Source organism: Pleuronectes platessa, chromosome 20 (genome assembly GCF_947347685.1).
Source record: "Pleuronectes platessa chromosome 20, fPlePla1.1, whole genome shotgun sequence".
NCBI classification, from domain to species: Eukaryota; Metazoa; Chordata; class Actinopteri; order Pleuronectiformes; family Pleuronectidae; genus Pleuronectes; species Pleuronectes platessa.
This window is the reverse complement of record NC_070645.1, coordinates 18181358-18198507: the sequence shown is the minus strand read 5'-3', so window position 1 is coordinate 18198507 and position 17150 is coordinate 18181358. Positions and strand designations below refer to the sequence as shown.

General features: G+C 43.4%; 3 protein-coding genes across 3 annotated transcripts; all 3 read right to left on the bottom strand.

Moving 5' to 3' along the window:
- Positions 1-4461: 4461 nt before the first annotated feature.
- Positions 4462-9437, bottom strand: and1 (actinodin1). The gene is made up of 7 exons (XM_053413081.1): positions 9365-9437; positions 7759-7803; positions 7239-7388; positions 6409-6818; positions 5947-6201; positions 5653-5865; positions 4462-5437 (listed from the first exon to the last, which is right to left on the bottom strand). Exons 1-7 carry the CDS (start codon positions 9435-9437, stop codon positions 4802-4804), a joined length of 1782 nt encoding a protein of 593 aa, XP_053269056.1. The 3' UTR covers positions 4462-4801.
- Positions 9438-10974: 1537 nt separating this feature from the next.
- Positions 10975-14701, bottom strand: cops9 (COP9 signalosome subunit 9). Its single transcript, XM_053412352.1, has 3 exons — positions 14507-14701; positions 13733-13805; positions 10975-11961 (listed from the first exon to the last, which is right to left on the bottom strand). Exons 1-3 carry the CDS (start codon positions 14567-14569, stop codon positions 11924-11926), a joined length of 174 nt encoding a protein of 57 aa, XP_053268327.1. The 5' UTR covers positions 14570-14701; the 3' UTR covers positions 10975-11923.
- Positions 14702-15186: 485 nt separating this feature from the next.
- otos (otospiralin) lies at positions 15187-17133 on the bottom strand. The gene is made up of 4 exons (XM_053412351.1): positions 17074-17133; positions 16858-16920; positions 16413-16436; positions 15187-15517 (listed from the first exon to the last, which is right to left on the bottom strand). Exons 2-4 carry the CDS (start codon positions 16910-16912, stop codon positions 15330-15332), a joined length of 267 nt encoding a protein of 88 aa, XP_053268326.1. The 5' UTR covers positions 16913-16920; positions 17074-17133; the 3' UTR covers positions 15187-15329.
- Between the last annotated feature and the right edge of the window lie 17 nt (positions 17134-17150).

Below are 17150 nucleotides of genomic sequence, written 5' to 3'. Positions count from 1 at the left end.
CTTTTTCATAAAGCTCAACCTACCCAGTTCAGTCAGACGACTCACGTTCGATCATGTAATATATTTATTACAACAGATTTAGTGATTGGCGTCTAGGCTCCAGCTTAATCACTCCCCCCATATGATTACACAGGAATGGGAGTGATGAGCAAATACTTGCTCATCACAACCCCCCCGTTGGAGCCTACAGGTGGATGCTGTGGTGGTGGAGGGGCTGAAGCAACAGGGGGCGATACTGCAGCAGCAGTGTGAGCAAGAGGGGTTGATGGGAATTGTCTCTCTGGTTAAATAGACCAAATTTGAAAATGTCTGAAATCACAAATAATTTTAATGAACATTTTACAGCTGAAAACTCGAGCAAGGTTAAACCGATAAAGGTTTTCATGACAAATGAGGAACTTTAAATCTAATCAGGTGAGTTTGTTTGACAACTTTTCTTTTTCTAAGGGCATCCACAAAATCACTTTCACAGCCTTATTTATTTATTTTATTTTATTTCCCTTGATCTGTGCAGCAACTTTTAAACTGACTTGACAAAGCGACACCAGAGAGTCGAGGAATTCCCACGAATGAAACCATTAAGAAATGAGGGCGACAAGAGCAGTGAAATGAAAGAGAAAGATATTATGCAGTTGACGTAAAAGGAAATAAAATTAGTAAAACATAACAGAGACTCTAAGAAACACAGATTATAAAGCACAGTGTGTTTTTGATGAATTGGTACATTATAATAAAGCCGAATGGAAAGCAGGTGGAGTTTCCTCCGACTGTGTTCTCTGGACTCCTCCACTTTCTGAGGATCAGTAATTGGAAATGAGAGCAGAGGTCGACCCCCCACTCGGTCTCACTCGGTATTCAGCTCTGAAGAGAAGATGGCAGAAGCACCTGCTCTTCTTTTATTTTAAGAAGCTCCACCTGTGAGTCATCTCTACGTGAGGCCATCGCTCGGAGGTGTTGACCCAGAAATAACTCTCGTCTTTGCTTCTGAGGATTTGCAGTGAAGCAGTGAAGCATAAAATGTCCTTAGCTACAATCCTTGTTCTATTAAAAACAGCCCCGGCAAAAGCTTCCACCTCTTTCTACACGTTTTGATTTGAATAGTTTAAACTCACCTGACGGAGTTCACGATCCAAACTTCAGGGAACAACCAAAACCCAGAGTTTCCTCCTGTCCTGTTTCATTCTGTAAGTCACTGTCGTGCATTTTTGATTTGTTTTGATTTCTCCATCCTGCAGCTCAGGTTGTTGTGGACGTCACCTCCGCCACAATCTAATATTAAGATCTTTAAAATCATATTGAGTTCATTATCGAAATCTAGTCCCATCCAAAGTAATTTGCACACAGAAAAAACCGAGGCACAATTTCTAAATCCATTAAAAAGAGGAATATAAAGCTGCAGGCAACATTTTTCTCATTAGTTTCTGTTGACTGTTAAATACTCAGAAAATACATTTACATTTTTTTTTTTTTTTCTGTTAGTTGATCTCACCACAAACAGAATTAAACAAGTGGTGGTTCAAATTAAAATGTTCAAGATATTTAACTGTCAAAACAACGACAACTCTCCTCTCAACTTCCCTCCAGGCAACGTGATATTAATAAAAGTGAAGCTGTGATTGGTCAGTTGATAATCAGCGTCCCAGCAGCTGATGACAGGTCAGAGGGGTAAAAATTAACGGTGGGATTCATGTGACAGTTTGATCTATTGTTGGTCTCAGTGAAATAAATCAGCTCTGACTCCTGTTGACAGCATCAAACCTCCACCTCGTCCTCGCCTGCTCATCAGCGACCACAAGAGGGAGTCCCAGCTGTGTGTGTGGGTGTGTGTGGGGGGGGGCATGGGACCATAAGCAGCTGGAGGCAGATATAATTAGTAGTGAGCATCTCTTATCTTTGTCAAACACTCACACACGCTCTCGTTAGTGTTTATTTTTCGACCTGCAGGGGATGTCTCTCGTTCTCTCTCTGTCATTACAGCACCAAGTTTTATTTCATCTTCACGGTCACACAATTTATCATCACATTTTATTTAAGTCTGAGCGGCCTGGTCTAACTGTTAAACATACATGAGTTCTAAGGGATGTTCTGTTCTCTCTCTCTCTCACTAACTGATTTAGATAAATAGAGTCTCAGAAAGTTTAGGGACATTTGAACCAAACCAATCCTCTTTGTTATTTTAGATTTTCAATTTTGTCTGTTGACTTTTCTTATTTTATTCAACAGATTCAAATTTACTTTTTGAATCTGTTTTGAATTTGTTGTTTTAGAGAAGCAATATTACCTTAATATCTTTGTCTTTGGAAGCTTGGAATTTAACACTTTTATTATTCTGGTGAAGGAAGTTCCTGAACATTTGACTCACAAGTACAAATAAATAGATACAAATATTAAGTAAAAGTACCATGTTAACTTTTCAACTTGAGGGAAAGTAAGAACTTGGTTTGTGAGTATATTCAATATATTTAAAGTATTAAGAGTGTAGTATTCGTGTAAATGTAGTGGAGAGAAGTTCCTGACAATAAATCTAGTTAGTCGAAGTACAGATACATGAAAAATGTACTTTAAAAGTTCAGTAGCAAAGTAAATGTACATCCCACCACTGAACTTCAAGACATCAAGCATTAATATGAATTCGAAGAAATATAATAATCAATTTCTTACAAAGGTCTAGAGACATAACTCAACGTCTGCAGGTGAGAAGGTAAAAAAACTCCCTGAACATTTTCAGATATTAGAAAGGAGCTCATTTCAAAGAGACTCAATATCCTGCTGGGACAAAAAAACATAAGATAATAGGAAAGTTAAGAACACGGACAGTAAACAGTCGTGTGAACAGGAAGGTGAAAAATCAATAACCTGCAGCCACAATGAAATCAGTTGTCAGAATAACTTTTTACGATGCTTTCTGGAAGTGGAGACTCGTCGTCAGTGTATTTGTCTCAGTGTTTGACGGCTGTTCTATTATTAAGTGAATCCAGTTTCCTTTTTATTCATGTTAACAACTCTGCTCGTTTATTTTTCATAGTTTCTCATTTGCCTCCGGGGAAAACTTCAAAGTTCGACTCCTCGTTTTCGGCCGTTTCACAGAGAAACATGTGGAGCGACACATCGAGAGATGAAGAGCGATGAAGACGTCCAACGCAGTGAAAACAAGTTCAGTGACAGAGTCAAAGTTCAAAGTTGACCGAACTTTTACTCTGACATGTGCTCAGTCAATCACCATAAATCTTTGCTCCTCCTGTTATTACTGGAGCTCCCACAGTAATTATTCTTCAGACGTCTCCTCTAAGAAGTTTGTGAACATTTTTTGTTGTGTTGCCTCAATATCAGCCAATACTGGATCAACTGTGGCTCAGGAGGTAGAGAGCGTTGTTGTCCATGATCCAGAAGGCCGGTGGTTTGATGCCAAGCTGTGTCCTTGGGCAAGATACTGAGGTGCTATTAGAATTATTTATTTCAAGGCACCTTTTTAGAAACTCAGGGACGCATGACAACACATCATAAATAGACACATGAATAATTAAAGTGAAACATTCAAATCAGATTCGGAGACACCCGAAAAATAAATAGGTACATTTTTAAAAATTACTTTCGACTCGAGACTCTGTAGACTAGATTTACGACCAAAGTAAAAATCCCTTTTTTAAGAATTTACAGTTAGGAAGGTCTTCTTATTAAAAGGCAGCTCTGTGATGACTGACATATTTACTAACACTTTATTTTGGAAAAAACATTTCCATCATATTTTAGTTTCTAGCTCTGCTGCACAAAGTCATGAGGATGAGTTTTCTTCCTTAAAGTTTTTACGCTTTATAAAAGTTTCCCTCCAGCTTCTGGATTGCTGCCAGTGTGAATGTGTTCGACAGCTCCCGGATCAATAAAGTTTGGAGCCTCACTTCTGTGACCTTCCTCATGCTGCTTGTATGTGGAGCTGACTGAGGGAACGAGGAGGGTGAGAGCTGGAGTCAGAGGAAGCTCAAAGGTTGTTTGACTTGACATCACAATGAGAAACCCACACACTGAAAGCAGACGCAGGGTTTGACTCATGAATCATTCCTGAAGGAAGGCCAATATTCATCCTGTTTGGCTCTTTGTGAAAGTTTGAACTATCTTACTTTTACCATTCTTCTATAGTGAGTGACATCCCAGTCTTGTAGATGCAACAACGGCTGAAGATCTTTCTAAAGAACCATCCAATGAGATTAGATTTGATTATTAGTTCATAATAAAAATAAAATGTTAAAACCTTTGTGATGTTGTATCAGTGGATCCGACAGTTTTAAAGCCAGTAGAGTTGAGTCAAATGTCAAGATTCAATAAATCAAATGCAAAAAAAACAGCTTTGTAGAGCTTTTAATTTTTTTATTTGAACATTCAAAATGAAAAAAAAACTTTACATAATCCATCACTGACAAAAAAAATGTGACAAACACAATTATTAAAAAAGTGAGATGCATAGAAAGAGAAGCGAAGCTGAGTATTATAACACATTCGGGTGAACTGAGGAGGTTTGAGGTGGAAGCTGGAAAAAAAAGGCAAAGCAACAGATGTAAAGCAGCTACAGAGATGAAAACTTGGCTGGAACTCTCTCAGCTTTCTGAGCGCGCTCCAAACAGCTGGAAGCTTTGTGTGGATGCACGTGCATGTGCTTGCTCACTGGGTCCATTGACTTCTCATGTGTCCCTTATCTGGTCCAGTCTGGACTGGCTGTGCACTGCGTGAGGCGGTCATGGGCTAAGCTACAAGAACGCACGGGACCGTGTGTTCATGTCCATCAGCATGCATGAGTGTGTTTGCAGGTTTATTTCTTGCGGTAGTCGCCTGCGTAAGCTCTGCGCTCCTCCTGCTCGGGGCTCTGGTCTGCGTAGAGCCTCAGGATGTCCTGCAGGGTTGGGATGCCCTGTGACATCTGAGGGTGGGACATCTGGGGGTAGGACATCTGAGGGTAGGACATGTGAGGCTCCTCCTGGCCGCTCTGGTAGGGCTCCGCCTCGTACTGCTCCTGCTCCTCTGGCTGATACTCCCTCTCTGCTGCCCCCTGGCTGTGGTCCTCCTCGGCGTGCTGCTCGGGCTGGGCCTCGACATGGGGCTGCTCGGGCTCGTAGCGGCGCAGGCGGCAGTCCCTGTCGTACTCGGGGTCGCAGTCGGGGTTGGACGGCTCCATGACGCCGCTCCGTGTGCCGTCGGCGTTCAGGTGGGGCTCGTAGGGCTCGGCAGGGTAGGGCATGTGGCGGTGAACTCCAGAGCGAGGCTCGGCCGGCTTCACGGGGAAGCAGTCACGGTCGTAGCCGATGAAGCATTCGTAGCCCTCCTTGGTCTTACCTGGGGGGCCCAGAGGGTGGCGCTCCTCGCGGGCAGGCTCCTCATAACTGGGGTTGGAGAACGGGATCTGCTGCCTGGGGTTGGAAGGAGCGCGGCGATGCATGGCAGCCGCCGCCTCACGGATCGCAGCGAAGGGATCGTTGGGGTTGGACTCTGGAGCCGCCTCCATGCGTGGAGACTGGGGTTCCTGTTGTTGAGCTTGGGACATGTAGCGGCGCAGAAGAGCATATGGGTCATTAGATTGAGGAGAAGCTGGAGGAGAAGCTGGAGGAGAAGCTCTTGAGCCTGGCGGTACATCGCATAGGGATCAGCACCTCTGTTAGCCTGAGCATAAGCATCCCTGAACATGGCATAGGGGTCGTTGCTCGGCTCGGCAGCTTGAGGGGCGGCACGGATGGCGGCGGCCTCATCTGCCTCCTCGTTTTTGTACGAATGTGGGGGAGTGGCGAATCTGGTGGCGCTAAGGGGGTTGCAGCCCTCTTCGTAAAGAGGGTTGCAGGACCCAGGGGCAGCAGGGATAGGTTGTTTAGGAGCACGGGCGGCCTAGAGGAGAGAGAGAGTAACCCTATTACATCATGATAGTCTCAGGGTAGATGTAATTAAAAAACAAAAAAGCAAACATACCACGAGGGAGGCTGCGTAGGCACAGGCGGGATCCCTGACGGGGTCACAGTTGGGGTACTGCAGGTAGACGCCAGATGGGGCCTTCTGCACCAGCTTGGGTTTGCAGGTGGGGTCTTTCTTGGGATCACAGCCGAGGTGGGCGTAGGACGGCACGGGCCCGGCGGCGGGTGCGTACCCGTAGGCGGCTCTCAGGTGGTACTGAAGACACTCCACGTCTTCAGACGCACAGATCCGCAGCAGCTCGGCCTTCTGCTCCTGAAGAATGAAGAACAGACAGAGGTGGTCCCGTGGTTTCGTTAAAGGCTGGAGGCAGAAGCTTTTTTATCTCTCAAATAATTCAGATTGCGTATGTTGAATTTGTAGGATAACTAGACAATCTGTGCAGCAGATCTTCTATTTTTAATTCACTAAAATCAGTAGTTTTCAGTAATACATAATGAACAACAACATCTAATCTCTTACCTTGGTGAGGAAAGGTGTTGAGGATGGAGCATAGTACTGATACCCAGACTGTGGGTCCTTTGCCGGAGCAGAGCGGACGTACATAGGCGCCGGGGCCTTGACAGGTGCTGGAGCCGGGGCTTCCGCTGGGAGCACCAGGGGCTGGTAGGGGCTCTTGCCCTGGAGCAGAGCAGCATACAGGCAGTAGGTGTCCTTGGTGGGGTCACAGGTCTTAACCGGTGCCGGTTTGGGGGCCTCTGGTTTTGGCTTGGGCCTGGCGGTGTAAGAGGACACGCAGTCGGGGTCATCAGAATCTGCGCAGGACTTGTAGATGTCCCCCAGGTGGCTCAGGTAGGCCTTGTAGGAGCGACGGCCCTCGGCCCGGTTCTTGTTCTGGAGGTAGGCCAGGTAGATGCGGTCCATCTCGTGACCTGGGAGCAGGAAGTGGGAGCAGGAAGGAGGGAGGGGGGCGGGGGGGGGGGGGGGTTACTGCAGAGCTGACACATTTGGGCTATAACAGCAGAGCACAAGCTGTGAAGTGATGCTCCACCCGGATTCGTTTTAGCACCAAATTATTTTTATAGGCTTGAAATCAGACTCAGGCATCATGGGGATTTTGTTGAATAGGTTTTCAAGGTGGAAAGATTTTAAAACATTAGCGTAAACGTGTCAAATCACTAAACACAGTGATGGGATCCAACACATCTCTTGCACAAGGCATGAAAGTTATTACCTTTGACATGGAAGATGTATTTTTTTAAGGTGTTAGCATGATTACGCAACAAAAACTGTCATTTGTCACTTAAAGACTTATTTTTAAATTAGTTTTTAATGTCCAGAGGTGTGTTTACTCACTGCCTCCTGGTTGCCGTTGTCTGTGAAGAACTTGTACCAGTTCCAGAAGTCGGAGTGCTGCTTGTACCAGCTGATGTTCCTGCGGCTGCGGACCAGACTCCGCTGTGACGCTGCAGCCGTCGCCCTCTCCTCGATACCTTCCCCCTCTGAGGGCAGGAGAGATTTAAAAAACAAAAATGAAGGCACTGCTGAGCCCAGAGCTTCCAAACCCACTCGCTCATCAAATTCAAGGACTTGTTCCTGTGACTTCTAAAGATATTCAAGGACTCAAACTTGTTATATATCATTAGGCCTCTTTATGTGATATGACATATCCATGATGAGGTGAAGAGTTGATGCTACAGAGGTGATGGATCTGAGTTACTGGGAACATTTTATAACAACTTCTATGTCTTTCACCTCTGGCAGACTGACACTGTGCACTTTTAGAAACAAGCACCACTGTGTGAGTTTATCCCTCCAACCTCAACACTGCTTTTCAAGGTTTGTGCTCCGGTAAAAAAAACACATATCTACCATCTCCTTTGGCCTTTAGCCCGATTGGTCCAGCAGACAGGAACGCTACAGGGAAAAACAAACACAGAAGTTGCTGAAGCTGAAATTGAGACGCGACAAGTGACTTTTGAAACGTGTCTCGAATACATAAGTGAGAATATGACATTAAAGCCGGAGCCCTCACAGACAGATATTATACATTAAACAGGGCAGAGGTAATTAGCTCTGCCTGAGGCGCTGGCGACAGCAGCTCTTTGTAGATTTTATAGGTGAGCTTGTAACATCCAACCCCCTGCTGGGCTCTCAAAGAGCTGCGTGTGCACTTTGTGTGTCTGCAGCCGTGCACATGTGTCCGTATGTGTGTGTTTGCTGCCGTTTGACCCCATGCTGCCGTGGGGAGCAGCGGAGCGAGCTCTTTTCATCTCCGCAGGGAGAAGGTGTTAATGCCTTACAGAGGGAGAGGAAGAGGAGGAGAGGGAGGAAGAAGGAAGGGGGGGGGGGACAGATGACCGGAGATCCATGGAGGGATAATTCAGGGTTATGTGGAAAAAAACTTCTAACAGAGTTTTGATGATCTCTGATGGAGGAGTCGGGGAGATGTGATGTGCACAGGAGCAAAAGTAGGAATCTGCAAAGAATGAATGTGAAGGTGACCCGGGGTGGTGCAGGAGGTGGGGGGGGGGGGGCTGTTAAATGATGCTGCCTCAGTGTATCCGCTGTGTTGTTTTTTACGAGCCTGTAAAAGAGAGGCTGGCACATCTGGAAACAGCAGCGCTTTAAGAGGGCAGAGGAGGAGGTGATGCTGACAGGTAATAATTTTTTTACAGGAGCAGAAACGATGAAAGGAGAACCCCCCCCCCCCCCTCCCTGACTACTGCTAATGATTTCCCCAGTTCACTATCGGACACGACACTGCAATTTTGAAAATGATTTTTAAAGGGGGAGTTGAGATGTGAATACGTTGAGTCATGTCACGAGAGGAAGGTAGAAACAGATGTTGGAGGAATATAACCTGTCATGTCATGATAGACGAACATCACAGTGATGAAATATGTGAAGCTGAGTTGAGTTACAACCACTTTTAACACAGAGTGAGTCCACGGCCATGAACTGGTGAAGGGCAGAACACCTTTAACACTCCAATTCACCCAGAGCTCAGAGAAATGAGACCTTGAGATGAACATGACGCTGGTGAGCAGCTGGAAGGAGCAGGAAGGAAACAGAGGAGATGAATACAGACCATGAAACTAAAATAAAGAGAGAGATTCTGAGGATGGAAAGAAAAGAGAAGCAAAGGAGGACGATGGTTCTTTTCAATCTTCTCCTTTTATTTGATAACTCAAGGTTTTACATTTCAAGGATTAAGATAAACTTGCTTTATTTGGTTCAGCTGCACCAGCTCTGATGGAGTTTATTCTGCTGCTGAACTTTAACTTATATCTTTCTAGTTTTATTGATTTGTAAGATTTTGGTGTTTTTTTCTGAATTCGTCTTTCACTTCTGATTACGTATCAAACCAGATATTTATATACAGGACGTAATGTATAATGTGAAGGTATCCATCCATAGATACGTGACATTCTGACCTTAGTGTTACTTTATTTGATGATGTGTGTTGTGAACTCACCGGGCAGCAGCACCACAGCCAGCGCAGCCGTGACGAACACGCCCAAGAAACTGCTTCTCCTCCGTCCAGCCATGACTTCTCACACCTCCTCCTCGCCTGCAAACACCAGCGTCACAAAGGGATGATTTCACTTCCAAAAAAACAATCCACTCAGTTGCTTTTGAGCCTAAAAATCCTGATTGCAAAGGGAAACGGTGGATTATTGATCTACAACGTCCTGCATGAATACAGAGAAAGCTACAAATCTGATGAATCCCTGTTGGAAGGTGTTAAACCTCCTCTGCTGAGACCTCAGACCTGAGCTGGTTTTCCCCTGCAGAGCCGATGAAGTGACCCCTGCAGCTCTGAGCTGAACTCTGTAACTCAGGAGGCTTTAAACAAACATGCTGCCACACGGCCCCTGGCTGCTGTGTCATTGTAAAACCTGAACCAGGTGTCATCCAGCAGCCAAGCTTCAACCTGAACTTGAATCGGGTAAATAAACACAGAGGTAGCAGAGGTTAGTGTAGTGTTCTTACCTGTGGTTATCTTCTCAGCGTGGATGTCTGCAGATCCAGATGTGGACTCCAGAGAGACAACAGGTCCACCTGGGCTCAAACACTAAGTGTGTGTGTGTGTGTGTGTTGTGTTGTCGAGGTTCCTGGTGCACCCCGTTCCTGTGGCCCTTCTGTCAGACTGACCTGACAACGGGATCCCGAATGGTTTTAAACCGAGCCCGTCATCCCCTGACGTACACACACACACACACATTCGTTAACACTCGGGCAGGAAAACGCGCACACACACACGCACCACCTGAGGGGGTCAAGGGCCACCTCAACACGGCACCTGATTGGCTGCAACTTTCTGTGACTCTGCACCAATCGCAGGCACCATAATTAGGCACAGGAAAAGAGAGAGGGTGGGGTGGAAGGGCTTGAAGTTAGAGATGGAGATGTGGAGAAATGGTAGAAGTTGTCTTAAATGATGTTTTATGTATTATTATGTAATTTGCAAAACATGGTTTTAAACACGAGTCTCATTAGAAGTTAGAAAGTGGAACCTGGAAGTGGTTTGAAGAAGCGTCAGAGACTCGAGAGCCAGAAAAACATCGAAAGACAAAAGAGACGGGAGAAAGAAAACATGAGGAACTAATGAAGGGGCGCCGGGCTGCCACATACACACTTCTCTGAGACGTGAGAGAGGCCACACCACAGCTTCTGTCCAAACCTGAACACACACACACACACACAAAAACACACACACACACAGGGACAGCTGGTCTACACATGAGGAATTTGATAATCTACAGTTTCCTCCTCACTTTTAACTGTGTCGGGACATGCCAGCCTTGTAACACACATATACGCAGGGATGATTCTGTCGCTGCGACTGATGCAACATCAATACATCTGAGTGGACACGTCTGTAATTCAGTTAGGACACTGTCCTGCTATGAGGAGTATTTGAAAAAAACTTTTTTACACCTTCAGGTGATTTAGTTTTCTAAGAACATTGTTTTTTTAAATGTTATTTTATTATCGGGCACCTTTGGGACTGTTCAGCGTTTTGCTTGTGATTAGTTCTAATCCTTAAAGCTCCTGAAAACCCGACAATTAAATGTTCACGACAAAATAAGTTTCAACACATTTACTCCATTTCATATATTTTTTTTATTTCTCATTAATTTAAAATATAATTATTTGCCAGTTAAAGAACAAAACACCAGAGACTTTACAGACGTTTTTTAAACCTGATTAGTCGAAAGCTAACAAGCTACCAACCCACAACCCCCCCCCCCATCTTTGGAGTAGATCTCTCAATGTTTTAACACGAAGTCGCCTGCATAAAGAAATGTGTTTTCACAGTTTGGTGAGTGTGTGACCTGCACAGAGCTCTGACCTGGTCCAGCACCTCTGGGACGAACAGGGACTTTCATCAGTGGCTCACTTCCCTGATGCTCCTGCAGCTGTTTGCAGCTGATCCCTGCAGGAGCTGATTCTAGCAGCACGGCTGAGTGGAGTAACTGGTGGGTGTCATGTCCACATTGTGTCGACCATGGACTCACTTCAAGTCAAATCAGAGCATTTCCATTTTCCCTTATTAATGATATATGACTTCACCAGTGCTCCTTCATTTCCTCTCCTTTTGAAGCATTTCCACATTCTGCCCCCCCCCCATCCTGTCCAGTCGTGCTCCACATTCACTGGTCATGTTAACACTGTATCTCGTGTGTAATTACGTTTGCAAACAGGTGTTCGGCGGAGCCAGCAAACCTACAATCCAGGTCCCGAGCAGATTCGAACAGGACGCCGCCAAAACCATACTCATAATTTTCTCTGGAGCCGGAATGTGTGGGATTCTTAGAATTCAGCGTAGACACCTGGTTCACCATGACAGCTTGTCCTCTTCTCTTTCCCTTTTTTTGTAAAACCAAAAAGTCGTATTTTCTGTAAGGAGGTGCCTGGCATGTAGGAGGAGGAGGAGGGGGGAGGGGGGGCTGTACAAATAAGAGAAAGCTCTTATATAGAATTCTACACAAATGTTTTTTCTTTATATACAGGACCAGGTGAAGTGTCGTCACTGCATGTCATCGTCATCGTAAAGATCCTCGAAATCTGCAGATGGAGAACAGAGGAGGAGGAGAAGGAAAGAAAAGAGAGGAAGAGGGAAAGAGAGGAACAGAGGAAGAGAGGAACAGAACAAGGTTGGAATCAGTCCAGCTGTTACCAAGAACTCCCACATTCTTATTACACCTTCTTTCACTTCAGCTGCTTAGTTTGGATCAAATTAAACTTCTCTACAACTACATTCACTGCTTGATGAAAACTTATTTTACTTTTACTTTTGTTTTTTTATACTTTTAATTTCAAAGTACTGAGTACTCAAACTGAGACATTCTACTGATCACAGGACAAACAAATGATGGTGACACAAATAAAAGAACAATTGAAAACAGGAAATAGCCGAGGTGTGTTTGTGTGCACATCAGTTTGTGTGCACATCAGTTTGTGCTCGGACAAAACCAAAACTTTTTCAATAAAGTTTGCTTCAGGTGCAGAGGAGAAGCTTTCATCCTGATTATTCTGGTTGGTCACATCTCATAAAGGTTGAGAACCACTGATTAAAAAGTTTGGATGAGAGACGAATCAGCATCAAAGTTTGTGTCTCACATCTTTGACAAAGGATTCTGATTTTATCACTTTAGATTCTGGTTGTGTACTCAGTGAAATGTTATTGTACACTTAACTCGGTTCTCCTCTGATGGTTTCTTTGGGAACTACCTGGGTTTATCTGTGAATGAAACACGGTGTTACAACACTTCAGGTCCCAGTCAGTGTCCCGGGGGGAGAATCCTCTGAATGTCCCTTTTAGCGACGTTAACAGCCCAGGGGACGGACTGCAGACTGTGTGTGTGTGTTTGAAAGCAGCTGACTGGCCTGAGTGTCCTGCTGGGTTTCAGTCTTACAGCAGCTATAGGTGTCCCACTGGGTTTCAGTCTTACAGCAGCTATAAACTCACTTTACCGTCTTCTCCTCAACTCTTTTCCTCCCTCCCTGTTTTCCGCCTCTTCCTTCATTCCCCTCTTTTTAACAATCAGCTCTTTTCTTTCTAGGTCATGTGCTGCTGAGCCAGAATTGTTTTTGCCCGCAGCCAACGCTGCAAGACAGAAAACCGATTAGCTCTGTGGTTTTTTGTGAGTTCCAGCACATTCACTGGTATTTATGGTGGATTTTAAGGGTTAATTTGAGGAGACGATGCATAATGTGCTTACACACCGAAGCTCCAGTTTCCATGCAGCTCTTCAGTAATCTGCTTTCACCCTTTTACCTTTTTTACATTACTGAAACAATATTCAAATACTCTGAATATCTTTTCCGTAAGAACATAAGTCTAATTAGTGGTAGGATGCTGCTGCTGCTGCTTTAAAGGATTATTCTAATAGTCTGAGGTTTAATTTAAATGTGTTTTGAATTGTTCAGCTTCGACTTGGTTGTATAATTTAAGTTTGACTTTAAGGTTTAAAGCTTAAAATAACCAAATAATCAGGGTTCTCTGTGTGTTAGCCAGCTTTTAATTAAAGGGAACTTAGTTTTTAATTTAGACAAGTTCATGTTAGATACACACGTGCAAACACAAACATTCAAACTCCTGAGTGTCTAGTTACAAACTTCAGCTTGTTGGCAACACTTTGCTTACACGTCTTTATCGGATTCAATCATTAAAGAAGCAAATGAGTCATTTCTTGCATCTTTGACCTATTTTTTTGTCATCTTACAAATTAAGAAATGTATTCTCATTCGTGAGAAAAGTGCCAGATCAAGTAGGATTTCTGTTTTCCGTGCACTAACAGAAATATGTCAGTGTGTGTGTGTGTGTGTCTGTTACCATTAAAGAAATCAGAGTGAACCGCTTTTTCATTGGCTGCCAGGTCCATTAGCAGACCGCTGCTGCCCCCTGCCTGTGAACATGCACCAGTACAGCAGGTTATGTGACACAAAGAAAAGCGCACAAACACAAACAGACAACAAAAACGACAACAATCCACAGGTGATGTCATGATCAATAAATCACTTCAGGCTTATTTCAAGGTAAACTGTCAAACGTCTGAAGATCAGAGGATTTATTACTGTTATGTCATTAATATGAAGTAAGTGAACTTTCTGGACTCTGACATTTTTAGGGAACTTTTCCTTTAATTAATTAATTAAACTTTATTTCAGCTGCAGCAGTAAACACAATGATTCAGGGTTTAAAATAATAGAAAATAAAATGGCAGCTTAATCCCCATGTTAACTGTCTGTGGGATTTATTTCAGTTGGAAAAGGAAACGTTTAGATTCCACGAGCTCCTCTGTGTCTGTGATTAAATGAGACCATGTTGTCTTTATTTCTCTTTTAATTTGACAGTGATGAAGGAGGTTTTTATGTTTTTTACAGTAAAATAAAACTTGTACAAACCAAAAACAAATATTAAACCACAAACATGTAAAGTGTCTGTAATCTTCTGCCTCAGCTGCACAAAGGAGGAACATCCGGAAATATTGGAGGATTTTTTACATAAAAGAAAATCGTTTCCCTTCCTAAGTGGATTAAGACATTAGGGAGCTAGGTAGCATTAGCTGGGAGCTAGGTAGCATTAGCTGGGAGCTAATCCACAAACCTCGTCTAGATCCACGTACGGACCCGCTCCCTCGGGAAACATCTCGTCCACCACAGGTTTCATTTTGTTTTAATCGCAACGAATCAGCTGCTGCGTTTTAAAAACACACGGTGGATGCGAGTTTGTGGCTAAGCTAAGTTAGCTTCCCAGCATCCGTAAACAAAACAAATGTGGCCCCACGCTAAACTGTGTCCGGCTGTTGCCAAAGGCGTGTTGCGAAGGTTCCGCTCTCTCATTAGCGCACTGTGGTTGTGTTACAGTAACAAAAATCTGAATTCAGCATATTTGTTCTTTATCTTATATTTAAATAACAGTAATAATTCACATTGAGATATATATTATATTATTGATGATTAGGATAATCTGCAGATTAATGAATATGAACATTATTAATTTTGTTCAATTTTATCTATCAAACAAAAACATAGATAATAAATGAATACAAATATAATAATATTCATATTATTGTGTTATATATAATAATATATAAAAGAGATTCATATGACTAGCAGATGAAGTGAAACTTTAAAAGTGAGTTACATTCAAACAAAGGTATAAAAAGTGATGAAGTGAAACTCATAGAACTTCTTAGATACTTCAATAAGGTTTATTTGTGGCATAATACATGAAGATATTAAACAGTACAATTCTACAGGTCTTCCTTCTCTACTACCTCTGAATTCTACTTGTTTGCTATAATAAGAGAAAGTATGTTACATTTTCCTGTATTTCATTTCTTCTCTTGCTCATTTCCTTTCGGTGAAGCTAAGAGATGTATTCCTTCATAACTACTTTGAGCTGCTACATCCGTCCGTCCCCGTCCTCAGTGCTCATGTCCTGCGTTGGTCTCGTATCCCAGGGTGTCTCCGAGCGGCTGGTGGGCGAAGAAGGCGCGGGCCATCTCGTTGATGTGGTTGTAGGCGCCGATGGATTTGAAGTACTCGATGTAGTTCCAGAAGTCGGAGGTGGAGTAGGGCCAGTAAGGAACAGCTGGTGGCTCGTCGTACGGCACTACACAACAAGCACAGTCACTGTTATATATATAATCACATTCCTCTGGTTATTTAATGATGATTTTGAAGTTTCTCTAAAGCTGCTCGGGTTCAGTCGGTCTATTTTCCTTCACACAAAGAGAAGATTATACTTTGTCTAAAGATAAATGCATGAAGAACAAGTTTGTCCTCTCAGGGGAACGTGAACCACACCTGAAAACAAAATGTACATCATCCTGTAGAACCTCTGTCTATGTCCTGGGCTCACGAGGCTTCTGTTGTTGAATGTTTCAGCCTTTTTGAGCAGTTTAACAACGTTGTTTGTTGTAAACCTTTGTTTGAGTCACAGTAAAATCTTGATTTCTAACACTGGGATGACTTGTGTGCAGGGGTGGATATGCCAAATGGTGCAAGAAGACAACAGGAGGCATCAGCTCGTATAGATACGGATTCAAACCAAACACACATCAGACCAGATACGGTGGTCCACTGTGTCAAAGGCCTCTGATAGGGCCTGCAAGATAAGAACTGACGACTGAGCTCCTGCCTCTGATAACTGTCCCTTCTGTTGAGAGAGGAATCCTCAGACCAGGTAGAAACTCTCCTGAGAGATGGAGCAACACGAGGGTGAGGAATGTCTCATCGAGTGGACGTTTGACTGATAGTGAGAGATTTCATGTTTACCGGAGACAGAAGTTGATTGAAAGCACAGAGCGACAGTGTCCAGTACAGACATACTTCCAACTTTTATTTTGGTGCATTATTAGTTTACTGTTTTTATCCAGTTTAAGTAACTCAGAAAGATATATATTTTTGCAGAAATTTTGGATTGTCTCAATAACTATATATGACATATTTTTGGTTTTGTGGTGAAATTCTATACGTCGACAGAGATGTTATTTGTGTACAGTTACCTCCTTCAGGGATGACTCTGGCCTCTGTGGAGAGGAGGAAAGAGAGAGAGAGAGGGAAATTAACATTCCCGAGCATTCCTGGGATTTTCAGTCACAAAGACGGGATTCAGGTCCGCAAAATGGAAAACTGAGCTTTCTCCCAGAGGAGCTCAGCATCCCTGCTCAAATATTATCACACACACACACACACACACACACACACACACACACACAGACTCCCCTTTGTACACATGCAGTCACTCAAAACAAATGCAGCACTGTCACATCTGGGAGAATCATCCAGGATTTAAAGCCGTTTACAAAACATCTGTACGAACATAAATCCAACTCGGTTCTAATGTCTTAAACCTCAACAGGATATTTCCGTGTAAATGAAATAAACTGAAGTTATATTCAGTTCTTGACAGAATTGGAACCAGAGTTTGACACATGGACAGGAACTCACCTGTGAAATAACAGATACAGAGGCAGAGGAGACTGATACAGACCAACAGCTTCATCTTTACTCCTGTAAGGAAACAAATTGCATCATGCTTTTCTGTTTAGTCTAAAATTAAAATAAAAAAACTCAAATGGCGAAAATAATTAAAGCGCCATCATCATATAGACTATAAAACATAACTGTTTTTCTCTTCAAAATCAAATTGTGCAGATGTTTTACCTGTAACTGGTTTGTGAAGCTGTGCAGAGAGAGTGGTGCTGATCCTCCACTGGTCCACTGTGGTCTGTGGTGTGTGT

Coding starts and splice junctions, on each gene's coding strand:
- and1 (XM_053413081.1), bottom strand. CDS start 9,437: ATGGCTGGACGGAGGAGAAGCAGTTTCTTGGGCGTGTTCGTCACGGCT. Junction 7,804..9,364: donor GGCTGTGGTGCTGCTGCCCG/GTGAGTTCACAA, acceptor TTTTCCCTGTAG/CGTTCCTGTCTGCTGGACCA. Junction 6,819..7,238: donor CGGCAACCAGGAGGCAGTGA/GTAAACACACCT, acceptor TCCTGCTCCCAG/GTCACGAGATGGACCGCATC.
- cops9 (XM_053412352.1), bottom strand. CDS start 14,569: ATGAAACCTGTGGTGGACGAGATGTTTCCCGAGGGAGCGGGTCCGTAC. Junction 13,806..14,506: donor CGTACGTGGATCTAGACGAG/GTTTGTGGATTA, acceptor GCATGTTCACAG/GCAGGGGGCAGCAGCGGTCT. Junction 11,962..13,732: donor TCACTCTGATTTCTTTAATG/GTAACAGACACA, acceptor CTCCATCTGCAG/ATTTCGAGGATCTTTACGAT.
- otos (XM_053412351.1), bottom strand. CDS start 16,912: ATGAAGCTGTTGGTCTGTATCAGTCTCCTCTGCCTCTGTATCTGTTAT. Junction 16,437..16,857: donor CTGTATCTGTTATTTCACAG/GTGAGTTCCTGT, acceptor TCCTCTCCACAG/AGGCCAGAGTCATCCCTGAA. Junction 15,518..16,412: donor CAGAGTCATCCCTGAAGGAG/GTAACTGTACAC, acceptor CTTGTTGTGTAG/TGCCGTACGACGAGCCACCA.